The 12749-nt window shown below is 58.5% G+C and overlaps 1 protein-coding gene across 2 annotated transcripts in view; it reads left to right on the forward strand.

The window, feature by feature from the left end:
- The window catches only part of LOC138564796 (zinc finger protein 84-like), a 133830-nt gene that overhangs the window by 80287 nt on the left and 40794 nt on the right, over nucleotides 1–12749 (forward strand). Inside the window, exon 2 of one of the 2 annotated variants that reach the window (XM_069642933.1) lies at nucleotides 10818–11531. The exons of the other annotated variant lie outside the window; for it this stretch is intronic. Coding sequence (XP_069499034.1) covers nucleotides 11444–11531 — 88 coding nt within the window. The 5' untranslated portion in view covers nucleotides 10818–11443. The remainder of the gene's footprint in view (nucleotides 1–10817; nucleotides 11532–12749) is intronic. 2 annotated transcript variants of the gene reach the window in all.

Genomic DNA, 12749 nt, shown 5'->3' on the forward strand with positions numbered 1-12749 from the left:
CTGTGCTGTGTGTGGAGGAGCAGGGGGTGTGCTGTGCTGTGTGTGGAGGAGCAGGGGTGTGCTGTGCTGTGTGTGGAGGAGCAGGGGTGTGCTGTGCTGTGTGTGGGGGAGCAGGGGGTGTGCTGTGCTGTGTGTGGGGGAGCAGGGGGTGTGCTGTGCTGTGTGTGGATGAGCAGGGGGTGTGCTGTGTGTGGAGGAGCAGGGGTGTGCTGTGCCTGTGTGTGGGGGAGCAGGCGGTGTGCTGTGCTGTGTGTGGGGGAGCAGGGGTGTGCTGTGCTGTGTGCGGAGGAGCAGGGGGTGTGCTGTGTGTGGAGGAGCAGGGGGTGTGCTGTATGTGGAGGAGCAGGGGTGTGCTGTGCTGTGTGTGGGGGAGCAGGGGTGTGCTGTGCTGTGTGTGGGGGAGCAGGGGTGTGCTGTGCTGTGTGTGGGCGAGCATGGGTGTGCTGTGCTGTGTGTGGAGGAGCAGGGGTGTGCTGTGTGTGAAGGAGCAGGGGTGTGCTGTGTGTGGAGGAGCAGGGGTGTGCTGTGCTGTGTGTGGGGGAGCAGGGTGTGTGCTGTGTGTGGGGGAGCAGGGGTGTGCTGTGCTGTGTGTGGAGGAGCAGGGGGTGTGCTGTGCTGTGTGTGGAGGAGCAGGGTGTGTGCTGTGCTGTGTGTGGGGGAGCAGGGCTGTGCTGTGCTGTGCTGTGTGTGGAGGAGCAAGGGGTGTGCTGTGCTGTGTGTGGAGGAGCAGAGGTGTGCTGTGCTGTGTGTGGAGGAGCAGGGGGTGTGCTGTGCTGTGTGTGGAGGAGCAGGGGTGCGCTGTGCTGTGTGTAGAGTAGCAGGGGGTGTGTTTTGCTCTGTAGAGTAGCAGGGGGTGTGCTTTGCTCTGTGGAGGAGCAGGGGATGTGCTGTGTGTAGAGGAGCAGAGGGTGCTGTGTGTAGAGGAGCAGGGTGTGTGCTGTGTATGGGAGAGCAGGGGATGTGCTGTGTGCGGAGGAGCAGGGTGTGTGCTTTGCTCTGTGTGGAGGAGCAGGGGATGTGCTGTGTGTGGAGGAGCAGGGGGTGTGCTGTGCTCTGTGTGGAGGAGCAGGGGATGTGCTGTGTGTAGAGGAGCAGGGGGTGCTGTGTGTAGAGGAGCAGGGGGTGCTGTGTGTAGATGAGCAGGGTGTGTGCTGTGTATGGGAGAGCAGGGGATGTGCTGTGTGTGGAGGAGCAGGGGGTGTGCTGTGCTCTGTGTGGAGGAGCAGGGGGTGTGCTGTGCTCTGTGTGGAGGAGCAGGGGATGTGCTGTGTGTAGAGGAGCAGGGGGTGCTGTGTGTAGAGGAGCAGGGTGTGTGCTGTGTATGGGAGAGCAGGGGATGTGCTGTGTGTGGAGGAGCAGGGGGTGTGCTGTGCTCTGTGTGGAGGAGCAGGGGATGTGCTGTGTGTAGAGGAGCAGGGGGTGCTGTGTGTAGAGGAGCAGGGTGTGTGCTATGTATGGGAGAGCAGGGGATGTGCTGTGTGTGGAGGAGCAGGGGGTGTGCTGTGCTCTGTGTGGAGGAGCAGGGGATGTGCTGTGTGTAGAGGAGCAGGGGATGTGCTGTGTGTAGAGGAGCAGGGTGTGTGCTGTGTATGGGAGAGCAGGGTTTGTGCTGTGTGTGGAGGAGCAGGGGGTGTGCTGTGCTCTGTGTGGAGGAGCAGGAGATGTGCTGTGCTGTGTGTAGAGGAGCAGGGGGTGCTGTGTGTAGAGGAGCAGGGTGTGTGCTGTGTATGGGAGAGCAGGGGAGGTGCTGTGTGTGGAGGAGCAGGGGGTGTGCCGTGCTGTGTGTGGAGGAGCAGGGGGTGTGCTGTGCTGTGTGTGGAGGGGCAGTGGATGTGCTGTGCTGTGTGTGGAGGGGCAGTGGATGTGCTGTGCTGTGTGTGGAGGAGCAGGGGATGTGCTGTGTGTGGAGGAGCAGGGGATGAGCTGTGTGTAGAGGAGCAGGGGGTGCTGTGTGTAGAGGAGCAGGGTGTGTGCTATGTATGGGAGAGCAGGGGATGTGCTGTGTGTGGAGGAGCAGGGGGTGTGCTGTGCTCTGTGTGGAGGAGCAGTGGATGTGCTGTGTGTAGAGGAGCAGGGGGTGCTGTGTGTAGAGGAGCAGGGTGTGTGCTGTGTATGGGAGAGCAGGGGGTGTGCTGTGTGCAGGAGCAGGGGAGGTGCTGTGTGTGGAGGAGCAGGGGGTGTGCTGTGCTGTGTGTGGAGGAGCAGGGGGTGTGCTGTGCTGTGTGTGGAGGGGCAGTGGATGTGCTGTGCTGTGTGTGGAGGGGCAGTGGATGTGCTGTGCTGTGTGTGGAGGGGCAGTGGATGTGCTGTGCTGTGTGTGGAGGGGCAGTGGGTGTGCTGTGCTGTGTGTGGAGGAGCAGGGGGTGTGCTGTGTGTGGAGGAGCAGGGGAGGTGCTGTGTGTGGAGGAGCAGGGGAGGTGCTGTGTGTGGAGGAGCAGGGGAGGTGCTGTGTGTGGAGGGGCAGGGGATGTACTGTGCTGTGTGTGTGGAGGAGCAGGGGATGTACTGTGCTATGTGTGGAGGAGCAGGGGGTGTGCTGTGCTCTGTGTAGAGGAGCAGGGGATGTGCTGTGCTGTGTGTAGAGGAGCAGGGGATGTGCTGTGTGTAGAGGAGCAGGGGATGTGCTGTGCTGTGTGTGGAGGAGCAGGGTGTGTGCAATGCTCTGTAGAGGAGCAGGGTGTGTGCTATGCTCTGTAGAGGAGCAGGGGGTGTGCTGTGTGTGGAGGAGCAGGGGTGTGTGCTATGCTCTGTAGAGGAGCAGGGGATGTGCTGTGTGTGGAGGAGCAGGGGGTGTGCTTTGCTCTGTAGAGGAGCAGGGGATGTGCTGTGTGTGGAGGAGCAGGGGATGTGCTGTGTGTGGAGGAGCAGGGTGTGTGCTGTGTGTAGAGGAGCAGGGTGTGTGCTGTGTATGGGAGAGCAGGGGATGTGCTGTGTGTGGAGGAGCAGGGGGTGTGCTGTGCTCTGTGTAGAGGAGCAGGGGATGTGCTGTGTGTAGAGGAGCAGGGGATGTGCTGTGTGTAGAGGAGCAGGGGGTGCTGTGTGTAGAGGAGCAGGGTGTGTGCTGTGTATGGGAGAGCAGGGGATGTGCTCTGTGTGGAGGAGCAGGGGGTGTGCTGTGCTCTGTGTGGAGGAGCAGGGGATATGCTGTGTGTAGAGGAGCAGGGGGTGCTGTGTGTAGAGGAGCAGGGGGTGCTGTGTGTAGAGGAGCAGGGTGTGTGCTGTGTATGGGAAAGCAGGGGATGTGCTGTGTGTGGAGGAGCAGGGGGTGTGCTGTGCTCTGTGTGGAGGAGCAGGGGGTGCTGTGTGTAGAGGAGCAGGGGGTGCTGTGTGTAGAGGAGCAGGGGGTGTTCTGTGTGTGGAGGAGCAGGGGGTGTGCTGTGTGTGGAGGAGCAGGGGAGGTGCTGTGTGTGGAGGAGCAGGGGGTGTGCTGTGCTGTGTGTGGAGGGGCAGGGGATGTGCTCTGCTGTGTGTGGAGGAGCAGGGGATGTGCTGTGCTGTGTGTGGAGGAGCAGGGGGTGTGCTGTGCTGTGTGTGTGGAGGAGCAGGGGAGGGGCTGTGCTGTGTGTGTGGAGGAGCAGGGGAGGTGCTGTGCTGTGTGTGGAGGTGCAGGGGAGGTGCTGTGTGTGGAGGAGCAGGGGGTGTGCTTTGCTCTGTGTGGAGGAGCAGGGGGTGTGCTGTGCTCTGTGTGGAGGAGCAGGGGAGGTGCTGTGTGTGGAGGAGCAGGGGGTGTGCTCTATGTGGAGGAGCAGGGGTGTGTGCTATGCTCTGTAGAGGAGCAGGGTGTGTGTGCTATGCTCTGTAGAGGAGGAGGGGGTGTGTGCTATGCTCTTTAGAGGAGCAGGGTGTGTGTGCTATGCTCTGTAGAGGAGCAGGGTGTGTGTGCTATGCTCTGTAGAGGAGCAGGGGTGTGCTGTGTATGGGAGAGCAGGGAATGTGCTGTGTGTAGAGGAGCAGGGGATGTGCTGTGCTGTGTGTAGAGGAGCATGGGATGTGCTGTGCTGTGTGTAGAGGAGCAGGGGATGTGCTGTGCTGTGTGTAGAGGAGCAGGGGATGTGCTGTGCTGTGTGTGGAGGAGCAGGGTGTGTGCTATGGTCTGTAGAGGAGCAGGGGGTGTGCTTTGCTATGTAGAGGAGCAGGGGGTGCGCTGTGCTGTGTGTGGGGGAGCAGGGGTGTGCTGTGCTGTGTGTGGGGAGCAGGGGTGTGCTGTGCTGTGTGTGGAGGAGCAGGGGTGTGCTGTGTGTGAAGGAGCAGGGGTGTGCTGTGTGTGGAGGAGCAGGGGGTGTGCTGTGTGTGGAGGAGCAGGGGTGTGCTGTGTGTGGAGGAGCAGGGGTGTGCTGTGTGTGGGGGAGCAGGGGGTGTGCTGTGCTGTGTGTGGGGGAGCAGGGGTGTGCTGTGCTGTGTGTGGAGGAGCAGGGGGTGTGCTGTGCTGTGTGTGGAGGAGCAGGGGGTGTGCTGTGCTGTGTGTAGGGGAGCAGGGGTATGCTGTGCTGTGTGTGGAGGAGCAGGGGGTGTGCTGTGCTGTGTGTGGAGGAGCAGGGGTGTGTTGTGCTGTGTGTAGAGTAGCAGGGGGTGTGCTTTGCTCTGTAGAGTAGCAGGGGGTGTGCTTTGCTCTGTAGAGGAGCAGGGGATGTGCAGGGGGTGTGCTTTGCTCTGTGGAGCAGCAGGGGATGTGCTGTGTGTAGAGGAGCAGGGGGTGCTGTGTGTAGAGGAGCAGGGTGTGTGCTGTGTATGGGAGAGCAGGGGATGTGCTCTGTGTGGAGGAGCAGGGGTTGTGCTGTGCTCTGTGTGGAGGAGCAGGGGATGTGCTGTCTGTGGAGGAGCAGGGGATGTGCTGTGTGTAGAGGAGCAGGGGGTGCTGTGTGTAGAGGAGCAGGGTGTGTGCTGTGTGTAGAGGAGCAGGGGATGTGCTGTGTGTGGAGGAGCAGGGGGTGTGCTGTGCTCTGTGTGGAGGAGCAGGGGGTGTGCTGTGCTCTGTGTGGAGGAGCAGGGGGTGTGCTGTGCTCTGTGTGGAGGAGCAGGGGATGTGCTGTGTGTGGAGGAGCAGGGGATGTGCTGTGTGTAGAGGAGCAGGGGGTGCTGTGTGTAGAGGAGCAGGGGGTGCTGTGTGTAGAGGAGCAGGGTGTGTGCTGTGTATGGGAGAGCAGAGGATGTGCTGTGTGTGGAGGAGCAGGGGGTGTGCTGTGCTGTGTGTGGAGGAGCAGGGGATGTGCTGTGTGTGGAGGAGCAAGGGGTGCTGTGTGTAGAGGAGCAGGGTGTGTGCTGTGTATGGGAGAGCAGGGGGTGTGCTGTGCTCTGTGTGGAGGAGCAGGGGATGTGCTGTGTGTAGAGGAGCAGAGGATGTGCTGTGTGTAGAGGAGCAGGGTGTGTGCTGTGTGTGGAGGAGCAGGGGGTGTGCTGTGTGTGGAGGAGCAGGGGGTGTGCTGTGCTCTGTGTGGAGGAGCAGGGGATGTGCTGTGCTCTGTGTGGAGGAGCAGGGGGTGTGCTGTGCTCTGTGTGGAGGAGCAGGGGGTGTGCTGTGCTCTGTGCTGAGGAGCGGGGGATGTGCTTTGCTGTGTGTAGAGGAGCAGGGGGTGTGCTGTGCTGTGTGTGGAGGGGCAGGGAATGTGCTGTGCTGTGTGTAGAGGAGCAGGGTGTGTGCTGTGTATGGTAGAGCAGGGGGTGTGCTGTGTGGAGGAGCAGGGGCGGTGTTGTGTGTGGAGGAGCAGGGGGTGTGCTGTGCTGTGTGTGGAAGATTAGGGTGTGTGCTGTGCTGTGTGTGGAGGGGCAGTGGATGTGCTGTGCTGTGTGTGGAGGAGCAGGGGGTGTGCTGTGTGTGGAGGAGCAGGGGAGGTGCTGTGTGTGGAGGAGCAGGGGAGGTGTGTGTGGAGGAGCAGGGGAGGTGCTGTGTGTGGAGGAGCAGGGGCTGTGTGTGGAGGAGCAGGGGGTGTGCTGTGCTCCGTGTAGAGGAACAGGGGATGTGCTGTGCTGTGTGTAGAGGAGCAGGGGATGTGCTGTGCTGTGTGTAGAGGAGCAGGGGATGTGCTGTGCTGTGTGTAGAGGAGCAGGGGATGTGCTGTGTGTAGAGGAGCAGGGGATGTGCTGTGCTGTGTGTGGAGGAGCAGGGTGTATGCTATGCTCTGTAGAGGAGCAGGGTGTGTGCTATGCTCTGTAGAGGAGCAGGGGGTGTGCTGGTTGTGGAGGAGCAGGGGTGTGTGCTATGCTCTGTAGAGGAGCAGGGGATGTGCTGTGTGTGGAGGAGCAAGGGGCGTGCTTTGCTCTGTAGAGGAGCAGGGTGTGTGCTGTGTGTGGAGGAGCAGGGGATGTGCTGTGTGTGGAGGAGCAGGGGATGTGCTGTGTGTGGAGGAGCAGGGTGTGTGCTGTGTGTGGAGGAGCAGGGGATGTGCTGTGTGTGGAGGAGCAGGGGATGTGCTGTGTGTGGAGGAGCAGGGGATGTGCTGTGCTGTGTGTAGAGGAGCAGGGGATGTGCTGTGTGTAGAGGAGCAGGGGATGTGCTGTGTGTAGAGGAGCAGGGGGTGTGCTGTGCTCTGTGTGGAGGAGCAGGGGGTGTGCTGTGCTCTGTGTGGAGGAGCAGGGGGTGTGCTGTGCTCTGTGTGGAGGAGCAGGGGATGTGCTGTGCTCTGTGTGGAGGAGCAGGGGGTGTGCTGTGCTCTGTGTGGAGGAGCAGGGGTTGTCCTGTGCTCTGTGTGGAGGTGCAGGGGAGGTGCTGTGTGTGGAGGAGCAGGGGTGTGCTGTGCTGTGTGTGGAGGAGCAGGGGATGTGCTGTGTGTGGAGGTGCAGGGGGTGTGATGTGCTGTGTGTGGAGGAGCAGGGGATGTGCTGTGCTGTGTGTGGAGGAGCAGGGGGTGTGCTGTGCTGTGTGTGTGGAGGAGCAGGGGGTGTGCTGTGCTGTGTGTGTGGAGGAGCAGGGAAGGTGCTGTGCTGTGTGTGTGGAGGAGCAGGGGAGGTGCTGTGTGTGGAGGAGCAGGGGAGGTGCTGTGTGTGGAGGAGCAGGGGAGGTGCTGTGTGTGGAGGAGCAGGGGAGGTGTGTGTGGAGGAGCAGGGGATGTACTGTGTGTGGAGGAGCAGGGGAGGTGCTGTGTGTGGAGGAGCAGGGGGTGTGCTGTGCTCTGTGTGGAGGAGCAGGGGGTGTGCTGTGCTCTGTGTGGAGGAGCAGGGGGTGTGCTGTGCTCTGTGTGGAGGAGCAGGGGATGTGCTGTGCTCTGTGTGGAGGAGCAGGGGGTGTGCTGTGCTCTGTGTGGAGGAGCAGGGGTTGTCCTGTGCTCTGTGTGGAGGTGCAGGGGAGGTGCTGTGTGTGGAGGAGCAGGGGTGTGCTGTGCTGTGTGTGGAGGAGCAGGGGTGTGTGCTATGCTCTGTAGAGGAGCAGGGTGTGTGTGCCATGCTCTGTAGAGGAGCAGGGTGTGTGTGCTATGCTCTGTAGAGGAGCAGGGTGTGTGTGCTATGCTCTGTAGAGGAGCTGGGTGTGTGTGCCATGCTCTGTAGAGGAGCAGGGGTGTGTGCTATGCTCTGTAGAGGAGCAGGGTGTGTGTGCCATGCTCTGTAGAGGAGCAGGGTGTGTGTGCTATGCTCTGTAGAGGAGCAGGGTGTGTGTGCTATGCTCTGTAGAGGAGCAGGGGTGTGCTGTGTATGGGAGAGCAGGGAATGTGCTGTGTGTAGAGGAGCAGGGGATGTGCTGTGCTGTGTGTAGAGGAGCATGGGATGTGCTGTGCTGTGTGTGGAGGAGCAGGGGGTGTGCTGTGTGTGGAGGAGCAGGGGTGTGCTGTGCTGTGTGTGGGGGAGCAGGGGAGGTGCTGTGCTGTGTGTGGAGGAGCAGGGGTGTGTGCTTTGCTCTGTAGAGGAGCAGGGGTGTGCTGTGTATGGGAGAGCAGGGGATGTGCTGTGCTGTGTATGGGAGAGCAGGGGGTGTGCTGTGTATGGGAGAGCAGGGGGGACTGTGGAAGAACAGGAGGGGAAGTGTGGGGGAGAGAGCAGGGGGGTTGTGTGGGGGGGAGCAGGTGTAACTTGTGTGTGTGAGAGCAGTGGAGCATGTAGGGTGGGAGAGCAGGGATGTGTGTGTGTGTGTGTGTGTGTGCGCGTGTCCGTCCGTCCAGCAGGTGGTGTGCTGTGTATGGCAGAGCAGGAGGGGAAATGTGGGGGAGAGAGCAGGGGGGTTGTGGGGGGGAGCAGGTGTGACCTGTGTGTGGGAGAGCGGGGGAGCATGTAGGGGGGGAAGAGCAGGGGTGTGTGCTCTGTGTGTGGGACCAGCAGGTTGTGTGCTATGTATAGGGCCAGCAGGGGTTGTGCTGTGTACGGCAGAGCGGGGGGGGGGGCTGTGCGAGAACAGGAGGGTAAGTGTGGGGTAGAGAATAGCGGGGTTCTGTTGCCAGGAGCTGGTGTGACCTTTGTGTAGGGGAGCATGTAGGGTGGGAGAGCAGGTGTGTGTGCTGTGTGTGTGGGGTCAGCAGGGTGTGTGCTATGTGTGTAGGGCCAGCAGGCGGAAGTGTGGGAGAGAGAGCAGGGGGGTTGTGTGGGGGGAGCAGGTCTGACTGTGTGGGAGAGCAGGGGAGCATGTAGGGGGGAGAGAAGGGGCGTGTGCTGTTGTGCTGTGTGTGTGGGGCCAGCATGGTCTGTGCTATGTGTAGGGCCAGAAGGGGGGACTGTGGGAGACAGGAGGCGAAGTGTGGGGGAGAGAGCGTGGGGTTGTGTGGGGGGGGAGCAGGTGTGACCTGTGTGTGGAAGAGCAGGGGCGCATGTAGGGGGGAGAGCAGGAGTGTGTGCTGTGTGTGGGGGGGCAGCAGGGTGTGTGCTATGTGTAGGGCCAGCAGGGGTGTGATGTGTATGGTAGAGCAATGGGGACTGTGGGTGAACAGGAGGGGAAGTGTGGGGGAGAGGGCAGGGGGGTTGTGTGGGGGTGAGCAGGTGTGACCTGTGTGTGGGGGAGCATGTAGGGTGGGAAAGAAGGGGTGTGTGCTGTGTGTGTGGGGCCAGCAGTGTGTGTGTTATGTGTAGGGCCAGCACGGGGTGTGCTGTGTATGGCAGAGCAGGTGGGATTGTGGGAGAACAGGAGGGGTAATGTGGGGGAGAGGGCAGGGGGGTTGTGTGGGGGTGAGCAGGTGTTACCTTTGTGTGGGAGAGCAGAGGAGCATGTAGGGTGGGAGAGCAGGGGTGTGTGTTGTGTGTGGGGCCAGCAGTGTGTGTGTTATGTGTAGGGCCAGCACGGGGTGTGCTGTGTATGGCAGAGCAGGTGGGATTGTGGGAGAACAGGAGGGGTAATGTGGGGGAGAGAGCAGGGGGGTTGTTTGGGGGGAGTAGGTGTGACCTGTGAGTGGGAGAGCAGGGGAGCATGTAGGGTGGGAGAGTAGGGGTGTGTGCTGTGTGTGTGTGTGTGTGGCCAGCAGGGTGTGTGCTATGTGTAGGGCCAGCAGGGGGTGTGCTGTGTATGGCAGAGCAGGGGGAACTGTGTGGGAGAACAGGAGGGGAAGTGTGGGGGAGAGAGCAGGCGGTTGTGTGGGGGGAGCAGGTGTGGCCTGTGTGTGGGAGAGCAGGGGAGCATGTAGGATGGGAGAGCAGGGGTGTGTACTGTGTGTGTAGGGCCAGCAGGGGGTGTGTTGCGTATGACAGAGCAGGTGGGACTGTGGGAGAACAGGAGGGGTAATGTGGGGAAGAGAGCAGGGGGGATGTTTGGGGGGAGTAGGTGTGACCTGTGTGTGGGAGAGCAGGGGAGCATGTAGGGTGGGAGAGCAGGGGTGTGTGCTGTGTGTGTGTGTGGCCAGCAGGGTGTGTGTTATGTGTAGGGCCAGCAGTGGGGACTGTGGGAGAACAGGAGTGGAAGTGTGGGGGAGAAAGCAGGGGGGTTATGTGGGGGGAGCAGGTGTGGCCTGTGTGTGGGAGAGTGGGGGAGCATGAAGGGGGTAGAGCCGGTGTGTGCGCTATGTGTGTGGGGCCAGCAGGGTGTGCTTTATGTGTAGGGCCAGCAGGGGGCGTGCTATGTGTAGGGCCAGCTGGGGCTGTACTGTGTATGGCAGAGCATGAGGGACTGTGGGAGAACAGGAGGGGAAGTGTGGGGCAGAGAGCAGGGGGGGTTGTGTGGGGGGAGCAGGTGTGACCTGTGTGTGGGAGAGTGGGGAGCATGTAGGGTGGGAGAGCAGGGTGTGTACTGTGTGTGTGGGGCCAGCAGGGGGTGTGCTGTGAATGGCAGAGCAGGGGGGACTGTGGGAGAACAGGAGAGGGAATCTCGGTGAGGAGGCCCCGGCAGGGGCGTCTATTCAACCCCTTATTTGCAGGACAAAAAAATGAGATCATCCCTGCCAATGAAAAGTTTAGGTTTTAACCATTTTTCCTGGAATAGAAGAATATCATGAATTTTAATTGTGTATTAGTCAAGAGAGCATGACCTCTCGTATTCCAGGAAGATACCCAGATGAAAATGAATTGACCGTTTTCTCATAGTGTTGGTTTACAGTCTTTTTTTGTATATTGTAACAGTGTTGTAATCGCTGACCAAGTGGGGGTTTCAATAGCTTTGCTATGAACAGAAGTTATTGCCACTGCTGACTGACTATGCTTTGTTGTAATCATCTGACCCGTCAGTGGTTTATACACTTACACCCAACCTGGATGTGTAGGTTCTCATTTCCTGAGAGGCCGTCGTTCATCGGTGGAGTCGGCACATGAAACCTATGAGTCTCATAGCCCATGATGAGCCGCTTCTAGAAGTAGGGTCTTCAGCCAGGTCTGCAGTAAAATGAGTGTTCTTTATGTTGGCTGTATTCGATCCTGTGGACGGGCAGATTCAGAAGTGCTATTTATCTGTTGGATGATGTGCTCTCTCTCTCTCTCAGGTTCACTACCACGAGGATACACATTATGTTATACTGATAAACTAGCGCCTAGAAGATAACTCACTCGTCATGGAAACTGCAGCAGTCTGTGCGCTCTGTGAAGCTTAAGGAATCGATTAATCATCTGCATTGGGTTTGTCGGAATCATGGACCAGGTGAAGAGTGACTCATGGGATCTTTCTGCAGGACATTGTGAGGGGCCCATGGACTGGGTGAAGATTGAAGTAGGTGAGGAGACCACGGCCGAGAATCAGGAGGACACCATGAGATATGCGAAGACTGAGGGAGGCGAGGAACCTTTAACCAAGAGTCCACAGGGCTCCATGGACTTGGTGAAGATCCAAGTATGGGAGGGGTCTTCTCCCAGGGATCTCGAGGACCTGACGGACCAGGGGAAGGCTGAACGAGAGCAGCCATCTGCCCCATATCATCCTGACGCCGTAGAATGGGTAAAGATTGAAGTGGGCACAGAGCCATCTGCTCAGGATCACCAGGACTGGTGTCACCCTGTGAAAATTGAAAGGGAGTAACTCTCTACCTACTATCGTGAGAACCCTGTAAACGAGTTGAACACTAAAGACTGGGAAGAAACCTCTCACACTAAATATCCAGATTTCCTTAAAGTCATGCCCCTTGAAGATGTGGTCAAGCAACCATTTGCCAATGAACATGAGGATCCTGGCAAAGGAGGGAAGATTGAAGGCTCAGCCTCAGGTATGGGTTATGCTCAGTTCATTAAAAAATGAATGTTTTATGTAATGAGGTTAGAATGATGGCACGTGCATGGACCTCCTGAGCGTCCTCATGTGCTGGCATGAGCATGGACCTCCTGAGCGTCCTCATGTGCTGGCATGAGCATGGACCTCCTGAGCGTCCTCATGTGCTGGCATGAGCAGGCCTCCTGAGTTCTGGGTCCCTTCTGGTCCAGAATCCTTGTGCATCTAAATGAGGAGGGTTTACCAGGCAGTGAGCCAACTAAACCTGAGTTAACGAACATGAATAAAAGACATTATTCCAAAAACTACTTTCAATTTGAAACTCCACGTAAATGGCCAGTCTCCACAAAACAGTACACACACGGATTGCTAACCATATTCCAGTACTGGGGGTCACAGAGCTGCCTGGGGCCAAGTAGGATGCTGAGACCATGGATTTTAGTTCAACACATTGGGGGTCATTACGACCCAGGCTTTAACCATGGTGCTATTAGCGCCATGGTTGACGCCGGTATTTTAACGATTGCGCCATGGTGGATGGCGGGATTACCGCCCCATTCCAAGATTGGCGGGGCGGTAATTCCCCATTCACCATTGGCCCTTCCCCATTCCCATTTTTGCCCCCATAAGGCACAATGGGAATAGAGAAGGCGGTAATTACTGTACCACAAATTGCGGTACCATAATTACCTCCAAGGTCCCTTTGCGGGTCCAATCCTTAACGGCTGGTAAAACCAGCCATTAAGGTAGGGACCCACAAAGGGACCTCGTAATTAGGCGGTAAGGGGTTAACGGCGCCGCCACCTTTTACGGCGCCGTTAACCCCTTACCACCCGGGTCGTAATGAGGCCCATTTAGGGAAATATTTACAAAGAAGGGTCAAATTAAAGTAAAGCAAATCATCTAAATCCCCAAATGTCCTGATGGTTCTTTGTGCTTAACCAGGACTGTCTACCCCCACACGGTCCCCCAATGAACTGGTGCCATACACACCAACCTAAGAGATATGTAATTCAGTGTTCTTGCTTCAGCAATGTGCATCAAGGAGCACTGGGATATGTCTAAAAGACACTTAAAGCATCATGGGGTACATATGAGGGACAAAAAGTTATCATTTGTTCCTCATAATCGGGTTCACATTTGAGACACTCAAGGGTGGTCATGGGGGTCGAAATTAAGATTGGATAAGCAGGTGGAAAAAGCTGCTCCTGGGTGT

The sequence above is a fragment of the Ambystoma mexicanum genome, chromosome 1p (genome assembly GCF_040938575.1).
Source record: "Ambystoma mexicanum isolate Mex_15411 chromosome 1p, UKY_AmexF1_1, whole genome shotgun sequence".
Taxonomy (NCBI): Eukaryota; Metazoa; Chordata; class Amphibia; order Caudata; family Ambystomatidae; genus Ambystoma; species Ambystoma mexicanum.